Source organism: Equus caballus, chromosome 18 (assembly GCF_041296265.1).
Source record: "Equus caballus isolate H_3958 breed thoroughbred chromosome 18, TB-T2T, whole genome shotgun sequence".
In the NCBI taxonomy this organism is placed as follows: Eukaryota; Metazoa; Chordata; class Mammalia; order Perissodactyla; family Equidae; genus Equus; species Equus caballus.
In genome coordinates, this window is record NC_091701.1 from 55,163,164 (window position 1) to 55,189,606 (window position 26,443).

At 33.5% G+C, this 26,443-nt stretch overlaps 1 protein-coding gene across 6 annotated transcripts in view; it reads right to left on the reverse strand.

Moving 5' to 3' along the window:
- The window catches only part of LNPK (lunapark, ER junction formation factor), a 66,817-nt gene that overhangs the window by 33,045 nt on the left and 7,329 nt on the right, over positions 1-26,443 (reverse strand). For all 6 annotated transcript variants that reach the window (XM_070242037.1, XM_005601601.4, XM_023622035.2 and 3 more), the window contains 4 exons: positions 26,218-26,259; positions 24,990-25,177; positions 12,049-12,107; positions 4,945-4,985 (listed from right to left, as the gene is read on the reverse strand). In XM_070242037.1, coding sequence (XP_070098138.1) covers positions 4,945-4,985; positions 12,049-12,107; positions 24,990-25,177; positions 26,218-26,259 — 330 coding nt within the window. The remainder of the gene's footprint in view (positions 1-4,944; positions 4,986-12,048; positions 12,108-24,989; positions 25,178-26,217; positions 26,260-26,443) is intronic.

Sequence of the window (26,443 nt, forward strand, 5' to 3'; positions counted from 1 at the left end):
AAAAACTGAACATAGTAAGAATTTAAGTAAAAATTTTATTGAGTTTTATGCTCACACTAGGGACTGTCATTAAAACACTTCATTATTATAGCATTTTATTTACAATGCACTCAAGTCACTTTATGGCTTAATACATGGATTTAATTTAAAAAGTAATCACTAGTAAAGTATCATTTTAGCAGTTATGGCCCAATATCAGAAAAAGTTTAACTTTAGTACAAGACAGTCAAGACAGACAGTACAAAACAGCTAATGTGTACAATAAAATGCTTTTACAAAAACTGGAACGAGACCTTTTCCTTCTCAGTGACCACCGATAGCCTCTTAGATTCATGAAATGTCATATTTATTACAAAGGACATTTATTTTAAAACGCAATGCAAAGCACATTTATCAAGTTAAAAATATGCTGCCACAATAGTAGTTAATAGATTCTTCCTTAAAAACTCAATTCAACATTTAAAAAACTAAACTGCTTAGATGAACGATTTATTAACCTTGGTTTAGTGAAAGTAAAACATTTTCCTAATTATTTTAAAATTATGATAAATTCTTAAACAAGCAAGTTTAATTTTCTGACATAAAAGAAATGTTTGTAATCACTTTAGAGTTGAGGAAAGACTGGGAATGGAGAGAGGGCATGATAGAATATATCCCCAAATCAACATAAGCTACATGGAACACCAAAGAACTGAATCTCTCATCTCTACAAATTAATTTTTGATGTTTTACACCAGTATTGTGGCAATAAACTTTATGTAATTATGAAAATGGTTTATATCTGTACAATACAGTAGCCATTAAGCCATGTGTGATAAATAAATGAGCACTTAAAATGTTGCTTGTGCAACTGAGGAACTGAATTATAGTTTTATTCCATTTTAAATAATGTTAATTTAAAAAGCTACAAGAAGTTAGTAGCTACGGATTTGGACAGCACAGTTCTAGACTAAGACTAGTGCAAGGTTTAATCAAAAGATTAGCTACAACTATGATTTTTAAAACAACACAAAAACTCAAAACCAAAATGCCACATCAAATGACTGCAATTCCTCGTACATCATTCAGTTAGTATCTGTGTTTATGTCTATGTACATGTAAAGTATCTCACGTGAAGTCATTTTAAAAATCATTTAATGGATACAAATCCATTCTCCTTTTTTTTCCATTTACTTCTAACAAAAATTTTCACATAATAGCTTAATTACTCTGTGTTTTTCATAATATTCTATATATTTTAAATAATAATGAATGATAGAATGAATTGTTTTTCTGTGATATGGTTATACCAAAAGTTCCAGAATTTTTTTATTTAAAAAAGAGAACAAACACGATTATTACGAATCAATATTATTTTGACAAGATTATATATTTTGATAACAGGTAAAAATTATTTCTACCTGATATCGACATTACATCATAGAGAACACTAAAAGAAGGGAGAACACAAAATAAAGTCAAAATTTTTAATTTTGAAAGATAATTCTACAAATATTTAATAGTTAAATTATCATTGTTGAAATAAAATTTTAAAACACACAAAGCACTAATTGCCCTATCCAATATTCTAGATCTTTGTCTCATGACACATATTCCAGATGCAGAAAATTTTCTTTCGTTTTGCACTAACTTTGGTCAAATTATTAAGAGTGTGCCCAAAAGCATCTTCAATTCAGAGTATTAGGGTACATATTGCATCATCTTTTTACAACAATGAACATATTGTCTGCTTACTCTGATTTTGGTTTTGCTGCTGAAATCAATGTTGCTTTTACTAATTTGGATTTTATGTTATCTTCTGATTTCATATTAGGAGTATTCCACAATTATAAGTCACATCTTTTCTCTCTGCATTTCTTCTGTTAAAGTATATACAAGGTCTGTAGCCCATAGTGAAGATTCAAACACTGGAAATGCCAGCAAACATTATTGGGTAATATGAAAATGTAACATTTGAAACTTCTAGTGAGGTTAACAGTCCTACATGGAATCAACATGCTGAAATTGTCAATTTAAGGACTTTTGCTTCCAAAATTTATTTCTTGGAAAATCATTCACAGGATTTTGTATAAAGTATACTATGTTCATAAACTTATTAACATTTATTTGTAAGAATAACTCTCTATTAATAAGAGACAGGGCCCATAAAACATACTTATAAAATAGCCACATAGGTAAAACTGACTAATTAGATTGTGCCACTTCTCTTCTACCTGCTCCTGTCCTGTTCCCAGAAATGTCCACATTAACCTACAGCTCAGCATGGCAGCATTTCTTGCTCTTCCTTTCAATTGACATTAGTGGATTCCTTTGAACCAGTAACATTAGGAGTTGATTCTTAAGCTTTAATTCTCAGAGAATTATAACACTTCTTCCCATGTTCCCAATTTCTTAACTGATTTTTCTCAAGATTTTAAAAAACAAATTTCCTGAGAAATGCCACAAAGAAGTACCATAGAGAAACATTATTCTGGAAAAAGCACAGCATTTTCATGAAGCCACTTAAACAGGTCATCTTGACTCGTTTTGATGGATCTTGATTTTGAACTGTTTAGATGAGAAGCTTATGGATGCAGAGGGATTATCTATTGAACAGAGACTTTTTAAAAAAACAAAAAGTTTTTTTAAAAGACCACAAAATACGTGAGTGGCAAAATGCATACATCCAGAACTGGGAGTGTTTTCGATAACTAAAGTTTAACTTCTAGCTTTATTTTAATAAGCAAATACTTAGATTTAGCTCTTAGATTCAAAACATTGTTGTCACTCGTTTTTCTAAGAAATTGGACTTTTTAATCAACTGATAATTCAAGTTTATTGTTACAAATTACACTTTTACAAATTACAAATTACATTACAAATCTATACAGATTAAAGAGATGCATCCCTAAGGAAACCACCTCTAATAAAACATCAAGTAGTAAGTATAACTTGTATTAATTTTGTTAATGAAAGAAAAGGGTTAGGAATTGGATAATTTTAGACTGATAAAGTTTTTTTTCCTTCAGGTATTTCAAAAGAATAAAAGTATTTTTAAATCTATAAATGTAGAGTTTAAACTTAAACATCAATAAAGAAGATCAGTTTTGATTACATTTAGCTTTTGCTCAAAAGCAACGTCCCTTCTTTTTCCTCTCATTACCAGCACAATCATTAGCTAGCACTGTGCTCCTTACTAACTCACACTTAACACCTATTGTTCTAAACAAAGTATAAAGCTACTCAAACAAAGCAGTTCTGTTACGGGCTTGAACAATAAAGGCCAGGAACTAGTTCCCAGTAGCAACAGTATAATAACCACAATGGTCAAGTCAACGCAAATTGTGTTCCCTAAATAATACAATGAGTTAGAGCAGCCAACTTCTTTTTTTAATCATACTGCAAGAGAAATGCCATACTGAACTATTCTGTAATATCGATGCCTCATGAACCATTTAGATATACACAACTATTGAACCCTGAACTGAATTTCCAACTGTCGGGCGTAGATAGAGCATCTTTTATGTTGTGATTCCTTTAAGGGCTATTAAACAAGTAAATAGCCTGGCCTGCCCTTTCACAGCATTTACCAAGTCTGCTCTGTTACTCTATTGAGAGATTTTCCCCAATCATATGTTCTCCAAGTTTCTGTTTTCTAGTCATGTGATGCCACTGACACTGGGTCAGCTTCTCATCACCTAGAATTTTTTATTTTCTTTTGTTTCTTTTTTCTTTTTTCTTTGGCGTCCTCCTTGTCTTCGCTACCTTAGTCAGTATTTCTCCATTTTGGTACAAGTCGGGCTTGGCTCTGATCACCACTGCCAGCTCTTCTTTTTTATGACATCAGCAAACCAAACCAATAATATCACAACTTCTCTATCACTGAGAACCATCAGTATTTCCTCACTTTGAATTTCTGGCTGTTCCATAATGTACAGAATGCCAGAAATATAATAAGATATAATAGGAATATATGTTTCAATTCAGGCCCATCAAAAATGTCAATGTAATTTTGCTAAATACCTCACAGAACACTGAAGAAGCATCAAACAAACAAAAAGATAAAGAATCCTTTCAGAATTAAAGTTCCTTTATTTTTCAGGTACTTAAAACCCTCAGAACAATTTTTGACACTGATCTTAACCCTCATAATTTTCACTAGTTTCACACATAATTGTTACTTATTACGTGTTAGACTAAAATACATTGAATTGATCATTTGTATCTGACTAAATTTCATTAAGTAAGTTTCCATATAACATGATATTGCTAGTAATTACCATTTGCATACTTCAAAAATAATTATATGAAAAAAGCATATGCAAATTCAAGTCAAACATCAACTTCAATTCACTTATTAGAGACCATCATATATCAGCCTCTATATATCTAGGGCCCTTCCTCTCTTACTCTTGGCCCTCTTTCCAACACATCGCAAGGATGGCTCCCCAATAGATACCCATGTGATCAGCGTTGCTGATAGAAAACGGAAGAAATCAAAGAAAAGAATTTTCCATCTCTCTTCCCCCTTTCTTCAGCCTTTTCATGTTAAATTTGTCTTCTACAACCAATCTTCTTGATTCTCTCTCTCCCAGCCTACTGCATCAAGAAAACCTGAGAACTGACATATGTAGATATTTGGTCTTTTTTTGGCCCTAATAATCAATCTAGACACCCACCTTTTTACCAATGTTCTCATTTAGTCCTCCAATATGATTCATTTACTTACTTCTCAGCTTCCAACTGACATAGATTCTCAGAAACTCAAAAGTCCATCTAACTATTTTTTCCTGTCAATCACTATTAACTAGCAAAAATATTCATAATTTAGCTTCATCATTAAAATGCTATCTAAAAGCATACTTGTTCCTTGGAGAGTCATTACTTACAACATATAAACATTAATTATTCAGTTCTTAATTTATTAGTTTCATATAAATTAACTTTAAATAAAAGTTAACTTACGATTTTTTTCTTCTGGGATTTTAAATCATCCAATGCTTCATCTAGAAAACAAGATTTAAATCAAAGCTAAATCAGATATTAAGATAATGAGATATAAGAAAAAATCATGCCAAATGATATACATTAAAAAACCACAAGAAAACTTTCTCATTTTAGGATTTCTCGCTGATGTGTATAAACAAATATTACCTCAATCTTTACTCATATATATTTCATATTTTTGCCTATTTTACATACTGCAAGCTAAGTAGGGAAAAATGGACTTTACATAGAATAAAATACCTTTCCAAATTTAAAAAGATATATATTTTTAAATGTTTTCAGAAACATTACTATTATTTCTTCTTCCTTTCCACATCTCCTTCAACATCTCACTCACGTTAACTTCAAAATTAATACCCAAATCTCTTTTCATACATTGGTAATAAAAATGTTCTCTCTTTGTTTATAAGGAAGAAGTGCATAACTTTTTAAATTACTCAACCTTTAAGATATTGAGCGCTAATAAGGAAAACCTTTTGAAAATCGATAGTATTATACCTGAGGAAGGATTCAAAAAGGAAGGGGATACTTTTCAAAATTAAACTGTTCTAAGGTGTGCCTGCTTATTTAGGTTGGCATGGTGGAACATGAAGAATTATTTCAAAGAATATCATTTGTGAATGTCAAACATATACTTTACAAATTTATCTTAGGTTTCTAGTCTTTCTCTAGAAATATTTAACTGTACAATTGGGAATGCAATTCCAGCTGGAAAAAAGAGTCAGAACTTGATTTAAACATTTTTGCAAACAGAATTTAAATAACTGTTCTTAATTTTTAATCAAGTTTATAAATAAAACTGCTATCTCTTCATTGAAGTTTTGGGGTAGCAAACATATGAACACCCAATTCAAAGTAAAAGTATGTAAAACTCCAAAGAAATACAAACTTATAAAATGATAATTTTACTATAAAATTTTTTTTCAAAATATATTAAGTAGTCTTTAATGTGCTAGCAGACTTATTACTAAAGAGGAAAAAAAACCTGCTGACATCTTTAAAAAGAATAGTCATCTTTAGTTAGCTAAGACCAAGCCAAATATCTATCCTTTAATCCACAGGTCAGCAAACTTTTTCTGTGAAGGGCCAGACAGTGACTATCTTAGGCTTTATGGACCAACAGGTAAAATCAAATCGGTTATTTTAAAGCAAAAGAGAAAACAAATTTCCACAAACATTTTATTGACAAAATTCAAATTATATAGTAATAATTGAGTTTAATTTTTTGTAATACAGGTCTACCAATGAAAAGGAAGAAATTATTTTCTTTTGGGTAGGAAGATAAAATTTCACTTAATTGAGGTTCAAAGCTAGTGTTCCCTACTATCACAATTGATTGCAAATGTTAATCTGTTAATGTTGATCTGTAATGAGATTTTATGCATTTGATTATCAAAAATTTTCTTTCACACAGATAGGTACTGCTAAAGGTTGAAATCAATCCACAACCACATGATTTAATTTATCGTATGGAAGGTACCCATAGAATTCTTTAGATTCTTGATATTTGCCTGTTATCATGTCATTACACTGCAAATTAATCACTTCCAAGTGAAGATTAGTGGAAGCTGCTCAATTGTACAGTTAAATGGATTTTGAAATATGGAAATTTCCTTTGCACTTGCATGAAGTCTGAAAAACACTGCTGGAACTGGCAGTTTGAGCTCAGATAATGTATCTGCTACACTGTGTTAGAATGGAGATCTTGCTTCTTGTTTTGACTTTTCATAGCACTTTTTAAAAAATTACTTTTTGTGATTACAATGCTATTTGTTTTCTAAATAACTTTACGGCAGTATAGGTTTCCCATATAAGCAGTGTTTTCTCTTGCAATCTTAGGCTGAATTCATTAAGAACGACCCTCAAGTCTGCAGCAAAAGCTAATTTCCAAAGCCAGTCAGTGTTCAATCATAGTGATTGAAGAGGATTCTTCTCATTCAGAAAAATTTCAGTCTGAGCTCAGAGCTCAAAATATCACAGTAAAGCTTTACCATTGCTATGCCATCAAGCTGCTGCATAGTAGGGCAGGTCAAGATATTCAGCCTCTACTTCTGATAAAGGTTTACGTAACTGACGACAGTTAAGTCCATAAGAGCAAATGAAGTTCTCCATTAACATTACTACCTCAAGAACACATGATAGGTTCAAACATGCTCTGCAAAGTACCTGCTGTCAAATAACACAGTGAATAACTGTAGGTTTTAACACCTTAGAGTTCACAAACTTTATAAATTAACCCGACTAAGCCTTTTTCTGCTACTCATCTATATTTACCACCAAGAGTTGTAATACATCTTAGCAGATTCCACTTCAGGTTGTACCGTTTTTTCAACTTTGAAAATATTCTCTCCTGGAGTGGTTCCACACATACTATTCATAGAGGCTAATTCTTCAGCCACTTCAAGCTCAGTACTGACTCCTCAAATAAACCACAATTGAGTGGTATCGGTAACATCTGTCAACTCATCTACAGCCAAGGAAGATCACTTGAAATTATTTGCCTTGTTTTTAAATTGATTATGATGCTTTCAACGTTCTCAATTCTTTAAGAAATTGTTCTTGCCAAAAGGCTACTACTCAAGCAAGTATATTTTCTCTGAACACACTTCCTAAGCTGCTGCAATCAAATGCAATTTCATGAACTCGCCATTGATTAATGGCTTTCTTTGCTTCACAAATAAGCCACTCAGAAACTTACTTTGGTCAAAGTTCCATTTTCATCTTTTATTTTTATGAAGAAATTCTGCTATGATGAGATATTCCATTTTAAATGCTCTAATTTTTCTGGACATTGCTTTTTTGTGAGTTAGGAATATCATGTTGAGTACTTAGTATGGTAATGTCAATGTATAGGAGTATTCTTTTAGCACAGCTGTAATATCATTGCATAATAAACACAATACTTTGCATTTTGATAAAAATTAGTCCACCTTCCATTGCTCCCCTAAAAGTGCAACATTCAAAGTCCAATTTTCTCTTCTTTTCTTGTTTTCACATGATGAGTATGAGCTGGTAATAAAAAAATAAAGTGTCGCAATACAGCAACATACATGGTACCTGAAAGGCTGTCAAGTCATAAATGTGTCACTATGATTTGTTGTGCATCCTGCAACACTCTGAAGTGTTGAGAGCACCATATGCACTCTGTCCAAACTCCTCAACTCTGCCACTATGGAATGAAAGCAGCTATAGACAACATGTAAATAAATGGGCATGGCTGTGTTCCAATAAAAACAGAAATTTGAATTTCACACAAATTTAAATGTCACAAAATATTATTTTTTGAATTTTTTCAATGATTTAAAAATGTAAGAACTATTCTTAGATCATGAGCCATACAAGGTGGTGGGTAGGACTTGCCTCACAGGCTATAGTTTGCCAACCCTCACTTTAATGTACACTAAGTTCAACTTGTAAAACAGGAAATAAAACTAATAGAAAACAAAAAGCAAGGACATAACCAATAGCTTCAGGCTTAAATATATATATATACATATGTTGTACCTGACTTCATGCTAAAAAAAAATGTGTAATACTGCAAGACAATCTTTTATGAAGTCTACTTTAAGTGTGCAAGCAATTCAAACAAATTAGTAAAATTTTTTAAGTGAAAAGATCCCTGAAATAAACTTTTAAAGCAAAAACATCCCTTTATATAACAGCCACGTCCTGAAATGCCTATTTGTAAATTAAAATATTTGCTCATTCGATTTCCTCAGAGAAGTAATTCCAAGGACTCTTTTAAATATCATTGGAAAAATACCATATGCTTAATTTCCTTAATCTGATAAAAAGCATCAACTTTTTTTAAAACTACAGGAAACATCATATTTTTATGGTAAAAATTAAAAGCTTTTCCACTGAAATCAGGAACTAGACAACTATATCTGGTATTTCCACTTCAATTCCATATTATACTGGGTCCTAACCCACTAAATAAGGCAAGAAAAATTTAAAAGGCAAGAAAAATAAAAAAGAGTAAGGATTGGAAAAGAAAAATTAGTACCATCAGCCGACATGTATATAACACTTTGCAATTTTTACATGCTTTCACAAATAATACTCATAACAGCCCTGCCAAAACAAAATATTTGTTTCCATTTTATAAATTAGGAAACTGAGGTTTAGAGAATTTGTTTGCAGGACAAGAAGATGGACAGTGTGGCTGAAGCAAAAGAGAGAAAAAGGAGAGTGGAAGCAGATAAAGTTAGAAAAATGAGCAGAAGTCAGAAAGCTGGGATAAGGAATCAGATTTTACTCTGGTTGCAATGGAAAGCAATTAGAGAATTTTAAGCAGAAGAGACACAACATCTGATTTATACCTTAAAAATAGACTTGTTAGGAAGCCACTGCAGTAGTGCAAGAAGAGATGATGATGACCTGAATGAGAATTGAAGTAGTAGTAAAAAAAGTTAGAAGTGGTCAGATTCCAGATAATTTTGGAGGTAAAGATGATGGGACTTTGAAAGGGAGAGAGAAATGCATGGTAGATTAAAGGGAATATGGAGTCAAGATAGAGCTTTTTTCCCCCAGATGATTGTACTGAGGCAGGATTAAAGCCAACAGGGACAATCCAATAGAAAGTGATGATGCAAAAGAGAGGACAATCATAGGAAGAGATAACCATGACAAATAAAAATGGCAAGCAATAGGATATGTTGGACTATAAGAGGAAGTCATTCAGTGTAAACCTAATTCTGCCTGCTTTGTTTTTCCAAAAGGACCTGACATGGCCATTGAGCCTGCATTGTATATCTGCTTTAAGCATTTGCTATGTCCCAAAGACAACAATAAATGGCCTTAAGATAAAGGTGCAACTTCCCCCACATTGGCATTTCCTTAAGGATAAGCATCTCTCCCTAGGCTAGGAACTGATTCCTGTGACCACCCAGCTTGAGACAACAAACTTGCCACCCTGCTGTGTCCACCGAGACCAGCAGACCTACCACCTGCTGTGTCCATCAATCGCTGTGCCAAGAGAGCAGCTTCATAATTACTGTAAAAGGGACATTTCAATCACATGTGAAACCTTCTCTTTGAGGGTATATAACCACTCTGTACACCCCACTTCTTTGGTGCCCTTTCTTCCTTGGGGAAGGAAAGCCCCAGGCTATACAATCCTCACATTTGGCTCAGAACAAACTCACCCCAATTTTCATTTATAGATTGGCTATGGATTATTTTTGTTGACAACCACAAGGGCAAAGTTCTTGAGATGTCCAGAGTATCTAGAATCCAGAGCATAAATGGAGGGCTTAGGCACAGATGGGATCAAGGTCAGTCTTTCAGAATATCATGAAGGATGACAACACACTGAGTAACAGATGGACTTAACTTGATGTATTTGGTGGTAGAGGTAGCTCTCATCTGTTAATATCTATTTTCTCTATAAAGTGAGACAAATAGGTGACAGTGGCCAGGTAGATTTTGTGCGGGGGGTTTTTTGTGGCTTTTGAATTTTTTTTGGTTGGTTGTTTTTATTTTGGTTTGGTTTTTGGTAGGGAGGCAGGTATTAGTGATTTAAGGAGAAATACAATCTCAAACAATGCTTTCAAAGAGAAAAAAAGTGAATTTCCTAGGGAACTAACTGTAAAATAGAACTGTGTAGTACTGTTGACTGCACATTTGATATTTGCAATCATAGATTTAAAATAAGTCTGGTCAGCACATTGTATGATTTTCTTCTAACAAATTTTAGCTTTTCTGATGCAGGCATAGATTAAATATATAAATGTTTTTAACCAGGATAAGGTTTTGCCAGTCAAAGATTAAGCATTTAATTGTAATTAAACAAGGTACAGTTTGCAAGATTAGTAGGATGATAAGAGGGACAAAGGAGTCAAGAGTGTCTGCAAGGGGCTGGCCCCATGGCCGAGTGGTTAAGTTCACATGCTCCGCTGCAGGCGGCCCAGTGTTTCGTTGGTTCGAATCCTGGACGCAGACATGGCACTGCTCATCAAACCAAGCTGAGGCAGCGTCCCACATGCCACAACTAGAAGGACCCACAACGAAGAATATACAACTATGTACCGGGGGGCTTTGGGGAGAAAAAGCAAAAAATAAAATCTTTAAAAAAAAAAAAAAAAAAAAAGAGTGTCTGCAAGAGATGGTCATTGGGCTAGACCACAGAAACTAAACTGAGCAGGAGACAAGTGATGAGCGAGGAGGGCAGTTTGAAAGTCATATATCTGTATGAACCTTACTTGGATCTTGAGTCAAACAAAATATTTTTTAAAGCAAAGGACATGAGATAATTGGAAATTTAATATTTTTATATTAAATATTTTGACACTAAAATTCTTTTTTAGGTATGATAATATATTGTGCTTTTTTTTTTAAGTCTGTTATGAATAGATATATCTGGGGTATACTTCAAAATAATACAGGAAGTGAAGAAGTGGATGAGGGTAAAAATGAAACAAGATTGACCATGGGTTGATGATTATTTAGGTTGTATGATAGGTATATGAGGGTTCATTATACTATTCAGTCTACTTTTGTATACCTTTGAAATCTTCCATAATGAAAAGTTAAAATAAGAAAAAAGTCACACATCAAGTTCATTTTAAATGAAATCTGCATCTTTGATTAATTACAACTCATAGTTTTAAGACCTGAAAATCTTTAAAATCTGTACATACACACAACAAATACAGAAGGAGATTTTATCATAACTTGTACATTTCAACAAAAACAAAAGCCTAGGGGCTGTGAGGTTAAAGAGAATGGTGCAATTAATAGAAAAAATCAAAGATATGTAATTATACTTTATTCCATAGTAACATAAGTTTTCTATAAAGATTAATTTAACAAATATAATTTCTCTTGATTTAAAGAAATGAATTGTGTAAAAAAAATTCTAAATGAATAAGACAGAAATAATACGAATGAAAAACAGAACCATCCTGATCACTCATAACCTTTCTTATGCTTTAATCAACTCTTGAATATTTACCATGTCATTTCAACATACCATTTCACAAACTGCCATTCAATTACAAACAATGCACTATCAGATGGGTTTTTTAAATGTATTTATAAAAACTAAGAAATTAAACTTACTATTTCTTTCTGTTCTCTTGGAAAAGAAGAAAATAAGCACTGTTCTTATGCTCCAGATACTACAAAGGAAGTAAAATTCAGAAACAAAAACGATCATTAGGATAAATGAATAAAAAGGCATATAAAATGAAAACAAACACACATTTCCAATTTGAGTTAGGTACATTGTTTCCCTTTATATTTTGAAAATCAAAAAGTACTCCTTTCAGAGACCATCAGAAAGTCTACCGGTGCTTTCAAAGGAGACAAAATCTCAATCTAAAATCCATGGACTTTCTGAGGGTCCCTCTGAATCGCAAAATCGCCTTTGTATGTATAATTGCATTTCTTTGGAAAGACCATTGCTTTCATCATTCTCAAAGGGGTCTATGAACCCCTCAAAAATTAAGAACAAATTATAGAATGCCTTCTAAGTAAATATCAACTCCAAAAATTTGTCTAATCCCATGCATTAAAGTAAAAAGGAGGTTTTACAAATCCAGAGCATTATACAAATATAAGTTGCTGCTCCTTCCTTATTATTTAACATTGGAGAGATCTGGAGCTTTCTGGAGGGGAAAAATAATCTTACCTTCAAATAAATACTGATAAAGTAAACTCAGCTAAACACTTCCTTCCTAAGATTTTATGAGGATAAGTCTTTAGGCTTTGCATTAGTAAGACATCAAATTATATTAAAAGAAAATCAAAGAATGATCCTAATCACCAGCTTGTCAAAGTCATCTCTTAAATTCAGCGTAAATATAGCAAATATGTCTTTGTCCATAGAACACAGCAGAATAAGTATAAAAACATTCATCATGTTATAAAAGAAATACATTGTATTTGAATATAAATTCAGATAATAAGTATGAAAATTAGTTCTCCATTGAAATATATCATTGCTCTTCTTGGGAGTCAGCCTGTAGGGTAGGCAACAGTGAACTCTATCTCCTGGTATTCACACCTTGGTGTAGTCCTCTCTCACCAGTGTTGGTCTGTATGACCAACAGCATATGGCAGAAGTGATCGTATGTCACTTCAACATTAGGTTATAAAAGACTGCAGCTTTCATCTTGGAACTCCTCTTCCACTCACTATCTTTCTCTCTCTTGGATTACTCGGCCTGAGAGAAGGCAACTGCTATGACACGAGGACATTCAGGGAATTCCATAGAAAGGCCCACGTGGTGAGGAACAAAGATCTCTGGCAAACAGCCAGTGAGGAGCCGAGGCCTGCCAACAACCGCGTGTGTGAGCTTAGACTCCAGCCTTAGTTAAGCCTTGAGGTGACTGAAGCCTCAGCCAACAGCTTAACTGTAATTTACATACAAATAAAAGACCCTGAGCCAGAACCACCCAACAAAGCTGCTCCCACATTCCTGCCCCTCAGGAACTGTGGAGATGATAAACATTTATTGTTTTAAGCTACTAAATTCTAGGGCATTTTGTTACACAGCAATAGATAACTAATACATGCTTTTTATATTGTGATGATTTATTTTTAGGATATGAAAACACCAAACAACCAGTACCAGATTGCTATATGGTCCTTGGACAACTATTTAAGCAATACAGACACTGAACATTGTCCTTATCAAGGGAAGGGCGATGACAGAAGAGGTTAACCATACTGCTCATAACCCTCAAAGGATCCTACGATAGTAGAAAAGTCCCATACTATTTCTCCACTGCAAAGCCACTGAAACAGTGGCAAGCTGAGAGAGATGACTTAGAAAAAAAGTACAGGGAAAGAAAATAGAGACACAAGAGAAGGAATTGCAGAGATGGTAGCTATAATTCTGTAAGAAATCAGTAAATTTCCTTAAATGAGTAGATACTTTTTTAAAAGTGTATATAATTTTCAAAGGGTAGAAACTACAAGAATTGAAATATATTCCCTTACTTCAGAATAAAACTCACTAATGCCCCACTTTGTGAACAATAAATTCTCCTGTTCGTTTTTATCACAACTACTACTGGAGGAAATGAGCTGACAAACAATACATATTTCCATGCGTCAAGTCTTCAAGACTTTAAAAGGTAGAACACATAGAATTAGTTATTTTTTAAAGTTAAATTAAATTCTTTTGTATTTTTAAACTAAAATTTAGAAAAAGAATTAAAGTATTTCAGAAATCTATATTCTAATTATCCCAATAAAGGTTTTGCTCTCCCAATAATTAAATATAACTTATAAAAATACAGCAACATGTTTTGTGAAGATGTTACAATACTATTACTGATACCTACTTTGAGAATAGTGGCATAATCCCCATTTCCTCCTTCTCTTCTTAAAAATCATCCAAACAAGGAGAACAAAAACAAAAACATAAATTCCTTTTCTGATAAAATTAAGATAGAGCTAAAACACAGCCCTCAAAATATGTGGAAGGGCTCACAAAAGCAATGGAGATGATGTAGGGGCTCAAAACAGTGGAAGAAGAGAAGGAAAACTGCTTCTCTCACAAAGAGGTAGCAAGATAAACTTCTCAAAGTGTAAAGCCTAAAATCCATGTTTATAACAATGAGAATGAGATACACATGCTACAGGCAGAAACTCCTCAGTTTGGTTCCCACAATGAAACAGAGAAGACAGAGCTTAAAGGAAATCATTCAGGAATGCACTATTTACAAAGAACACTCTGTTTCTATGGCAGCAGGAGAGAAAAGAGGTTTTCTATTACAAAAAAAATACAGTAACCTAACTCTATTGGCTGGGGAAAGAAAAAGCTGAACAAACTAACACACTTATTCTTGGATCATAAGGAAAATTCTAGACAGCCTGGAACATAGGAAGACACACCTCCATACTCACACACACTTCCTACAAATAACTAGGCCAAAGTAAACATACTACATAGTTAGAGATTTTTTCAGTTATAAAAACCAAAAGCAAAACAGAAAATTATGTTTCAAAACTTAGACCGTCTTTCATTTCAATAAACATAAGTGAGCTAAATTCACCAGAGGAAAACAAAAAGACTTTCAGACTGGATCATAAAACAACATCCAAGCCTACAATGTAAACTGACATCTAAGCGGTTTTGAAGGTTGAAAACAAAACAAAGGGCAAAAGTATACTAGGCAAATACAAACAGAACAAGGGTTGTGATCTTAATACCCCACACGGTTGAACTTGAGATCCCTCAAAAAAAAACTTTAAACTAAAAAAAGGTCACGTTATAGTGTAGTGTTAAGAAGGACGCAGTTCCTTTCCAACGAATGGTGCTGGAGCAATTAGGCATCCATGGGCAAAAAAAACCCAGAATCTCAACACGAACCTCACCCCTTATATAAAGATTAACTCAAAGTGGACTATGAACTTAAATGTAAAATGTTATAAGGAAAAAAGCATTAAAACAAAAAGCAAAGAAGAAAATCTTCAGGACTTACAGCTAGGGAAGTGTTCTTAACAACAAAAGTGCAATCCAGAAAAGGAAAAATTAATAAACTTTCTCTGCAAAAGACCTTATTAAGAGGATGAAAAGACAAACTATAAAATGGGAAAAAATATTTGCAAATCATATAGTGAGCAAAGAACTTGTATCTACAATATATAAAGAACTCTCAAACCCAACAGAAAAAAGACTAATAATCCAATCAGAAAATTAAAAGATACAAACAGACATTTCACTGAAGAGGAGATACAGATGGCAAATAAACACACGAAAAGATGTTCAACATCATTAGCCATTAGGGAATGTAAATAAAAACCACAATGAGATATCACTACATACCCATCAGAATGATTAAAACAGAATAGAAAACAGTGATAATACTAAACGTTGGCAAGGATGTAGAGAAACTAGATCACTCACACATAACTAGTAGAAATGTAAAAAGTACATCTACTCTGAAAAAAAGTTCAGCAGTTTCTTATAAAACTAAACATGTACTTACCATATGCCCAGAAATTGCACTTTTGGACATATACCCCAGACAAATGAAAACTTACGTTCAGCAACACCTGTACACAAATGTTCCTAACAGCCTTATATGGAATAGCCAAAAACTGGAAACTATTCAAATGTCCTTCAACAGGTGTATGATTAAACAAACTGTGGCACATTAATACCATGGAATACTACTCAGCAATAAAAAGGAACTGCTGATACACTTAACATCTTGGATGGATCTCAAGAATATGCTGAGTGAAAAAAGCCAATTTCAAAAGGTTACATACCATGTGATCCCATTTTATAACATTCTTGAAATGACAAGATTATGGAGATGGAAAATAGACTAGTGGGTGGCAGGAGTGAGAAATGGAGGAGGGTTGGTATGACTACAAAGAGGTGGCAAAAAGAAGCCTTGTGGTTTTGGAACAGTTCTAGATCTGAATTGTGGGGTAGTTACATGAAGCTACACGTGTGATAAAATTTCACAGAAATATAAAACACACACACAAATGAGTGGTATGTAAAACTGGTAAAATCTGAATAGGCTCTGTGAATTGAACCAATGTCAATTTCCTGGCTGTGATATTTTACTATAGTCAAGATGTTACCATTGGGGAAGGCTGGGTGAAGTGTGTACAGGACCTGCTTATACATCTTTTTTTTTTTTTTTTTTTGCAACTTCCTGTAAATCTATGATTATTTCAAAATAAAAAAGTTTTTTTTTAAAGGATGTGTTTACAATGGAGATATAACAGGAATATCTATTCATCAAACAGCAAAGCATCAACATTCATAAAGCAAAACTAAAGAAAATACAGAGAGAAGTAGAAAGATATTGTTATTAGGATACAGAATGAGACAGTTCTCATTGAGAATATTAAACTCTGTGTACTTAAAAAAAAAGAACACATCTTTAAGTGTTCATAAAACACAACTGACCAAATAGCATGCCACCAAAATAAAGTTTCAACAAATTCAAAGAAGTAGAAATAGGATTCAACAGTATTCTCTGAAAGCAATACAATAAAACTACAAATAGTAATTAAGCCAAAAACCAAACATATAAACACACATTTGCCACCTGGAAATAACACTTAGATTACAAAAACTAAAAAAAAGAAAAAGAAAAAGAAAAAAATTATGATATCTAGAAAAAACCAAAGTAAATTACTACATATCAGGACCTGTGGGATAACATTAAAGCAGCGGTCAGAAAATATCACGGCCTCAAATACATATGTGTACAGTGTCTTGTGTTAATAAGTAAGATGAAAATAAATGTATTAAGCATTCAATTTAAGTTACAAGAATAAAATAAAGCTAAGGAAAAGAAAAAAAGAATTAACAAAAATAAGTAATTTTTTAAAAGCTGTTCTTTGGGAGAAAAAAAGGTATGTAAACAACTAATACAAAGATAGAAAATAAAAATAAGGAAGCAACAGTCATAGATACAAAGAAAATTTTAAAAATCAGTAAGAGGCAATGATGACTACTACTATTACAACACTATGTAAATACATTTTAAAACTGTAGAAAAGGTAATTTATATATATAGATAATTTTTAACAAAACACCTTGGAAGAGACAGAAAACTTACAAGATTAACCACTATTAAATTTTTTTTTTTTTTAAGGATTGGCACCTGGCCTAACAACTGTTGCCAATCTTTTTTTTTTTTCCTGCTTTATTTCCCAAACCCCCCGGTACATAGCTGTATATCTTAGTTGCAGGTCCTTCTAGTTGTGGGATGTGGGACGCTGCCTCAACGTGGCCTGATGAGCAGTGCCATGTCCGTGCCCAGGATCAGAACCCTGGGCCACCGCAGCGGAGCGCACGAACTTAACCACTCGGCCATGGAGCCGGCCCCACTACTACTGAATTTTAAAAGTTAAGAGCTACCCTCTATGAAAAGCACCAAGCCCAAAAGATTTCAAAAGGAATACTACCAAACCTGTAAAGGACAGATAATGCCAGTACTATTTAAACTGTTCCAGAGCATTAAAAAATACAGAAAAGCTTTCAGATGTCTTTATAAACTGATTACAACTATGAAAGTAGAAATTTTCCTGGAAATCAAGATTTCAATATTTGAATTCAATATTTAATATAATTCATCACATCAAGAGACGTAAGATAAAAAAATCATACAGCTATTTCCATGGATGATAGAACAGCATTTAACAAAATTCAACAATCTTTCTTGATCTAAAAGAAAACTAAATAAAATATGAATGGCTAGAAAATTCCTTAATGTGATAAAATATATCTGTCTCAATCCCAAAGTCAGAATAATGCCCAGTGGGGAAACATCAGAAGGATTCCCAAGGAACAATTCAAGGATGTCCACTATTTTTTCTATAACTTAACATTGTCCTGAAGGTGTTAGCCAACACAATTAGCCAAGAAGAAAACCTCAGACAAAAAATCTGAAAGGAGGTGTTAAAATTATTGCTATTTACAAATGATATGATTGCATACTTGGAAACTCTCAAAGAATCAACTGAAAAACTTATTAAAAACAAGACAATTATTGTAGTTGAATACAAAATTAGTATAGAAAATCAGTAAGCTCATAAATACAATTAGTTCCAAGACATATTTAAAACTCTTTCTTAATTCACATTCATCAGATCACTACAGTTTCTCTTTTCTGAATGAAACTGATGCTATTTGAAACATCAGTACAGCATGAATTTCTGTTAAGTAATACCTAGTGACTTGCACTATAAAATTACAAACGTGTTCTAACAGAAATACTTGGACCCTCAATATAACAGAACCACACTTTAGATATGGTAAACATTTTAAGTCCTTAATATTGAGTGTTTTACTGTACTAAAATTAAAAATGCCAGAAGTTAAAATATAGCAGAATACCTAAAACTCAACCAATATAATCAAACCTTTCTCACTTTTACTAAAGGATTAACATTCCATAAACCTCTGATAGTTTTTCACCAACATTCATAATATGAAGCATTTTTCACCTATTTGGTCCTTTCTGCCAAACTTAAGGGCTCTCTTTCCAACAACCACTTAAGTCCTACTCAATTTACTGCAATGTTTTTTAGATGAGATTTAGCAATATATAAAGCTAAAAATGAAAAGATATACAGGTCTCAATATTTATAACTATGTTGACTATTTTGTCAGTTTATTCAACCATCAAAGGCTCTAGCAAGAATTACCTTCACATTCAGACAAACTAATAATAATTATTTATTTTGGTATAAGGAGTAAGGCAGGAATCAAGCTTTATTTTACTTTTTTGGATATAACTTAACACCATTTTCCCCCAACAATTTGAAATGTCACCTTTATTATATATAAAAACCATACATAAAAATTCCTTTTGGGATTTATTTCTGGATTCTTACGGCTCTTTCTTTGGTCTGTGGCTCTCCTTATTTACCATAGCAAACTTTTAATTAATGAAGTTTTATAATGCAACTTATTATTATTGTTTCATCATTATTTACAATAATTTTTATTATTATTATGAAGTCTTTTGACGCCTGGTAAACCTCTGCTTCTCATTCCTCTTCTTTTTTATAATTTTCAAGACTATTCTTATTTGCTTATTTTTCCATTAAAAATTACGGAACAAGCATGCCAAGATTTTTTAAGTATTACTGGTATTTTATTGTGATCATACATTTTTAGATTAATTTAGGGAGAACTCATCTCATTACAATACAGAGTCTTCCCATTCAAGAATAGTATTTGTCTCTTAATTATGTCTCAATACACAATTCTTTAAGTACAAAATTCTATCAAGTGACTATCAATATTCAAATCACTATCAATATTGCAAAAGGGATGCTTGCAGAATGATTTTCTTACCTACCAAACCTAAGAGTAAATATTCTCCTTAAGTAAATATCAAGAGATGTTCACAGATATCTTCTCCTTTAAGAGTCGAGTATAGTTGATGAGCGATACTTTGTATTTTTATTAGAGTGTCATGAAACAAATGTTTAACTTTCCTCAAAAGGCTACAAATTATGTTCGTCAACCTTCCAGCTGGATTGAAGAAATATCTATTACAACTAGTTGGAAGAAGCAGGACTGGGAAGGAGGCATAAAAACTGTCTAAGATCAAAGTTCTCTCCTCAAATGGCTTTCAATTTAAGTAGAAAAATAAGAAAAGAAACAGAGACAGGACCACCTTCTTCATTTCCTTTGCTTAAAATTCTTCCCTCATAATCCCATTTAAGAGGCAAGAAAAAACCCAAACAAAAAAACACAGAGGGGAAATATGGCTAAATCCTCTGGGAAAGTCAACATTTTACGTGAGTTGATCTCTGAAATGACTGTATACAGAATGGAATTTCTAGAAAGTTATAATCTGTAAGAATAAGGGATCCAGGAGTAAAAGTCTGTAAGATTGCTTGCAGAGTTAGTTAAGGGTAGAGACAAAACTTAATGGTTGTTCACTCAGAAAATGAACCAACTCTGAAGGCAATGCATGTCTGCCAGAATAATGTAGAAATACAAGATTTTAACTGTAACCCAAACCTTCCCTTACTATGCAGCACAGCTTTAATGAGTCCTATGAAATAAGCTCAGCATTTAGATTAAAATTTCAGTTTCAGTAACAGCTGAAAAGATCAGAGATATAAAGATATTATTGAATCTGAAAGGCAGAAAAACAATACCCTGACATCACACCAAGTTACTCCATATTACACCCTAAAAATAAGATATAATAAAATCTCAAAGCGTCTTAAATAGAATACTGATTTTCTACCATAAAACATAACTTTGGAATAGTTATGGTTACATAATATACATTCAGTCCTGAATGCATGACTTCTCTGTCCAGTAAAAGCATTTGGGAAACTTGGAATGCAGAGATAGCAGTCATTTTTTGCAGCTATCAGGTAGATTTCCAAGCTTTATAAATCAATATAGACAGTGATGAGTAAACCCATATATTTTACTGCTCCTTCTGCCTCCATTTCTTTAAGTAAACCCTGGTCTGGACCTCAAACCTTTTGTTTCCAAAGGAAAGAAGTCCAGAGATAAGCTTGGGCAATAGCTCATGTTACACGCAAAAGAAAATGTCCCGTGGTAAGCCTTCATTCTATTTACCACAACATCCACTGTGCCATTGTTGTATTTCATTTCATGCTTTTTTGATTGTCATCAATCAGAAGGACAATTCTATTCTTTGTTGGATAACCGGTCTATGCTTCCAAAAGTGAAGAGCTCACTGAAACAGAAGCCGCAGCAGTTGAGACCCAGGTCACACACATGAATGAGACAAAGTGAGAAATGGCTCTGAAGCTTAACAAGCCCAGAAATACTAGATGCAGGTGATGCAGAAGAGGCAGAAGGACACAGTAAGAGTAATAACGCTTCACACTCAAAATAGTAGAAAGATCAAACTGAAGAAATAAATATTTCTTAAATGAAGTTTTTCTACTTTTCAAAACAATTAATATATTACTTATTTGCCAAAAAGTCTTCTGAGGCATAATAGCAGATCTAATAGTTCACAATTTGTGGATAGCCGTTAGAATTACCACAGTAGAGCTGTGAGACATTCTTTTGCAACTAGATACAAATCTTTTATAATCAGAAAATCAATTTTTATACGGAAATGGATGTCAAGTGGGTTTTTAAAAAGTTTTTAAAAGAAGTTTAAATCAACTAAACATCTCACACTGATTCCCTTTCTAAATTTCTTTTCTCCCCTCTTTCTTAGAAAAAATAGAAGGGAAATAAGGGGAAGGGAGGCTCCGTATTATGAAATCCACTGCTACACCTGGGATAAGAAGCATTCCAAAAGATTGCAAAAGAAAAGGAAAATAAAGAAAACGGCACAGCCAATTATTTTGTAATATGCATGCATTCAATTTTTGGCTCTTTTTTCTACATACAAAGTTAAAATTTTATAAGCTCCAGGAGTTCCAATTTCAAAATATGCCCTGCCCTAAAGACTAAACAAAAGACTTTACTATAGCAGTTCCGAAGAAAAAGATCTTTCTCCCCTGCCCCTCGCCGAAATGTCAAACCAAAAACCTAAGTATCACCCTGATGCTTCCTTTTCCGTGACCTCCCACCAAGTTGTCGCGATATATTTCCAAGTCACCTATTCATCTCCACTGCCACTGGGCAGTCCATCCGTCTTCATCTTTAGATTAAACTTCTGTAACAGCCTCCTAGCTGATTTGTCTGTTTCTACTCTTGTCTTCTTACTCAGCCTCCACAAGGCAGCACATACGATTATCTTAACTTAAATCTCATCATGCCATCTCATCTTTATCTTCCATAAAACCTTTGCAAGCTTCCCATTTCACCCAAAATGAGATTCAAACTCCTTTTGAATCTCCATGATGTGGATCCCGCGTGATTCTCACCTCCTATCACTCTTCCTCTCCATCACACATTCCAGGTATACCTATCTTTCTGACACTCAAGTCAAGCTCTCTCCTACTTTGCAGCCTTTGCATTTTCTGTTCTCTCTTTTTGGAAAGATCTTCTCTCAACTCCTGGACTTTTGTTTTTGTTTTTAGGATTTAAAGAAAACATTGGTGTAAAAAAATTCAAATACCAAAAAGCATATGGAAAGAAATAACTACTTAAAATTCCACCACCTAGAGAGAATTACCATCAATACTTTGATGATAATCCTTTTCTACATCTATCTATGGATATATGTGCTACTACATACTGAATATATAAATAACTGTCCAGAAATCCAAACTCTTTCCATGCTGCTTCTTCCTCATACATTAGTTCTCAACTCCAGTACCACCTCCTCAAAAGAGGCCTTCCAGGACCATCCTAAAAGTAGCCTATTCCTCTCACCACCCTGTTTATTTTCTTCATAGCACTTATCTCTCTCTAAATTAACTATGTTTATTTGTCTCTCACTTTTTATCTCCAACCCCAATAGAATGTAAGCTCCATGAGGGCAGAGATCTTGTCACAACTTTCTCAATCACTAGGGTCTAGCCCAATACCTAAAACTTTGCAGGTGCTCATTATTTATTGAATGAACAGAGGATGGCTTTGATTAGAATTTATAGGCTGCCAAATCCTAAATTTCTATCCCCCATTCAAATTTGTCCTCTGAGCTTCCTACTCATACTTAACCATCCCAGTGGGCAGCTCAATCTGGATAAACATAGGTATTTTAGGCTCAGTGGGCCACCAAACCTGCAACTCCTCATGTTGTTCCTTGTTTAGATGACTGACACTACCACCAACCAAATTTATCAAGCCTTAAAGTTGAATTTTATCCTTGATGCAATTCTTCCTCCTCACCCCACATCCAACCAATCACCAAGAGTCTTCCCGTTTTACCTCAATTCTACCTCCTAAATCTCTTCAATCCATCCATTTCATTCAGTCCACCTGCTTCTCTTCAACCCTGCTACCACCACTCAAGTGCAAATCACCATCAATCATTTCTCCCCTAGACAACCATAACCTTCCCACTTGTGGCTCCAGATCCATTCTTATTCCTAATTCCATTCTTATTCCTAATTTATTTTCCAAGCTGTAGCCTCAGTGGTATTTTCAAAATAACAATATGATCTTGTTATATTCCTTCTTAAAAATCTTCAATGGCTTCCCACTACTCTTAGATTAAAACCTAAAATCCTTATCATGGACAATAAGGCCTATAAGAAATATCCCTTACCTAAATATCCAGACTTTTCTCTATAATCCAATCTTTGGCCTTCTTTCAATTCTTTACACCTACCATGCTCTATCCTCTATTAGGGCCTTCAAATATGCTGTTCCTTCTGCCTAACACACTACCTACCATGTCACACCACCCTCGATACACATACTCATCCTTTGGGTCTCCAACTCAACTACCACTTCCTCAAGGAGACCATGATGGGCAGAATTATAAAGATAGCCCTGCTTTTTCCAGATCTCTAACCTTCAGTTATACAGGTAAACAATAAGTTAGGTACTGCTGTGAAGGGACTTGGCAGATAGAATTAAGTACTACTGAGGCGATTTGAAGATAGAGAGTTTATCCTGGATTATCTCGACAGGTCTAATATAATCAGTTAAACCCTTAAAAGCAGAGCTTTCTCCCCAGTGGGGGGCAGAAAAGGAACTCAGAGAGATTCAGCCTAAGTTAGCCTGTAAGTATCACCACCCTCCCAAAGACTCCAAATAAGACCCCAGGCCAGCTGATAACCTTGATTGTAGCCTGTAAGACCCTAAACAGAGAACCCAATCAAGCCATTTGAACTTCTGACCTACACAGTTGCAATATAATAAAGAGGTGTTGATTTAAGCCACTAAATTTGTGGCAGCAATAGAAAATGAATACAAAGGCCGTTCCCTGATCCCACCTCCACCCCTGACTGCGTCAGGGCCCCTGTTAAATGCTCCCATGGTATTTGGCACTTCTCCTTCATAACATTCATCATACTTATTACTTAATTTAAGTATGTAGTCTAAGATCTACAGTCAGAGATTTTTGTATTTTTGTGTACCGTACACCATTATAATCCAACATCTACACAATTGAGACCCATAAATGTTTGTTGATTGAATGACCAAATTTTTTATTCAATTGTCTCTCAAAATTCTCAATCACAATGCACTTTCTGTAAAGTGCTATATTATAAAATATTTCTAAAATAAGGGTCAATTGCTTTATAGCAGTGACTAAAAAAAGGGAAAGAAAAGTGGGATGAATGGAATGTATTCAGAATCACTGGGGCAGTTGTCCTCTTTGTTTTACAAACCGTCCCTCACTTTCCAGTATCCACAATCTGAAATGCCCACTCCATGCCCAACACCCCTAACGGAGCATGATCATCTACCAGAGAATCACAAAAGACTGCCATATAGAGCCTTTATTACTAATGTCACTGGGCCATATTCCTCAGGTATGTTGGGCTGCAAATAAAGGCTTAAAACAATTGTCCTACTTTTTTTAGAGAAATATTTTTCAAACTGCCAAAAAGAATGAAAATTTATTCAATCTGAGACATTACTATTTCACAACAAAAAGAGACTGAATATATTAAAACTATCTGTTCAGAAAGAGGAAAGGTCAACAAAAACAACAATTTACTTACATTAACGGGAAAGCAAAAAATGGGAGTGTCATGGCAAGTCTTGCTGTCAATTCATCGGGAAGATACCACAAGTATACAATTAAACATGTAAACAGATAGAGAATTGAGGAGTAGAGAATTAATCTTCCAACCCATAATTTTTGTAATCTCTGATTTTTTTCCCTAAATTCTTCCAATGCTTGAATTTCCTGTTAAGAGAAAATTATTCTATATTATCTCAAATTTCATAAGGAAATTAAAATGTTAAAAATTTTTAACATGATAGAGAGGTTATATAGAAAGAACTCTTAAAATTCAACGAAATATAATATCTTAATTTTTTTTTTTTGAGGAAGATTAGCCCTGAACTAACATCTGCCACCAATCCTCCTCTTTTTGCTGAGGAAGACTGGCCCAGAGCTAACATCCATGCCCATCTTCCTCTACTTTATATGTGGGATGCCTGCCACAGCATGGCTTGACAAGCGGTGCCATGTCCACACTCAGGATCGAACTGGCAAATCCTGGACCATGGAAGCAGAATGTGCGGAACTTAACTGCTGTACCACCAAGCCAGCCCCCTTAATATTTTAAAAACAGAACATAATATGAAAAAGAAAACAAAAAATGAAGTTAAAAATATATGAAAACACCTATTCTGACAAATCACTGTTTTAAATACAAAATTAAGATACTATTTTTAACCTGTCAAATTAGCAAAGATCAGAGGGATGAAACTGGCATCAATAAGCAGTATTTTTTAAAATCAAATAAGTAATAATTCTCCCCGTATAAAGCCTAAAAAAAAAATCTGGCTGTAAGAAGAATTCAAAAAACTGAAACAGTGACGCATACTAGATTGTTTCAATCTATTCAGCACTCTTAATATTCCCAAGGAATAACCATTTTTGATAATGATAGAAAGTATAAAAAACTGTGAAGTTTGCAGACTGATTAAAATTGTTGCAGATTATTTTATAATCTACTTTACCCTATCTGCAGCATTGATTTGCACCACGCTGTAGATCTAATTTCATTCTAACAGGCTCTATTACTTAACACAGACTTCTTAAGTCACTGATAGACTTTGGATTTTCTCGAGATCATGTAACAAAGTTCTCAGGTTTACTGTCTATCACCTCTAAATTCCCATACCAGATATGGTCTCCAAAATAATATATATTAAAATAATATTTACATAACACCTAAAATAAATTAAAATACCCCCAAGCCAAGGAATATACCTTACCTTATCTATATTTTCCAGAACTTCTACAGTTGAAGGTTTTGTCTGACATAGAAAGAGAAATAAGAGAGAACATTAAAACTCATTACTGCAAACTTAGAAACACTTTGATTTATATAATCATAAAAGAACATTTGAATCCAAAATTAAGTTTTTCCAAATGTTATCAAGCAATATGTATTCTTCTTTATTTATAAATGAGATTGATTTAAATAAAAATTATAAACAG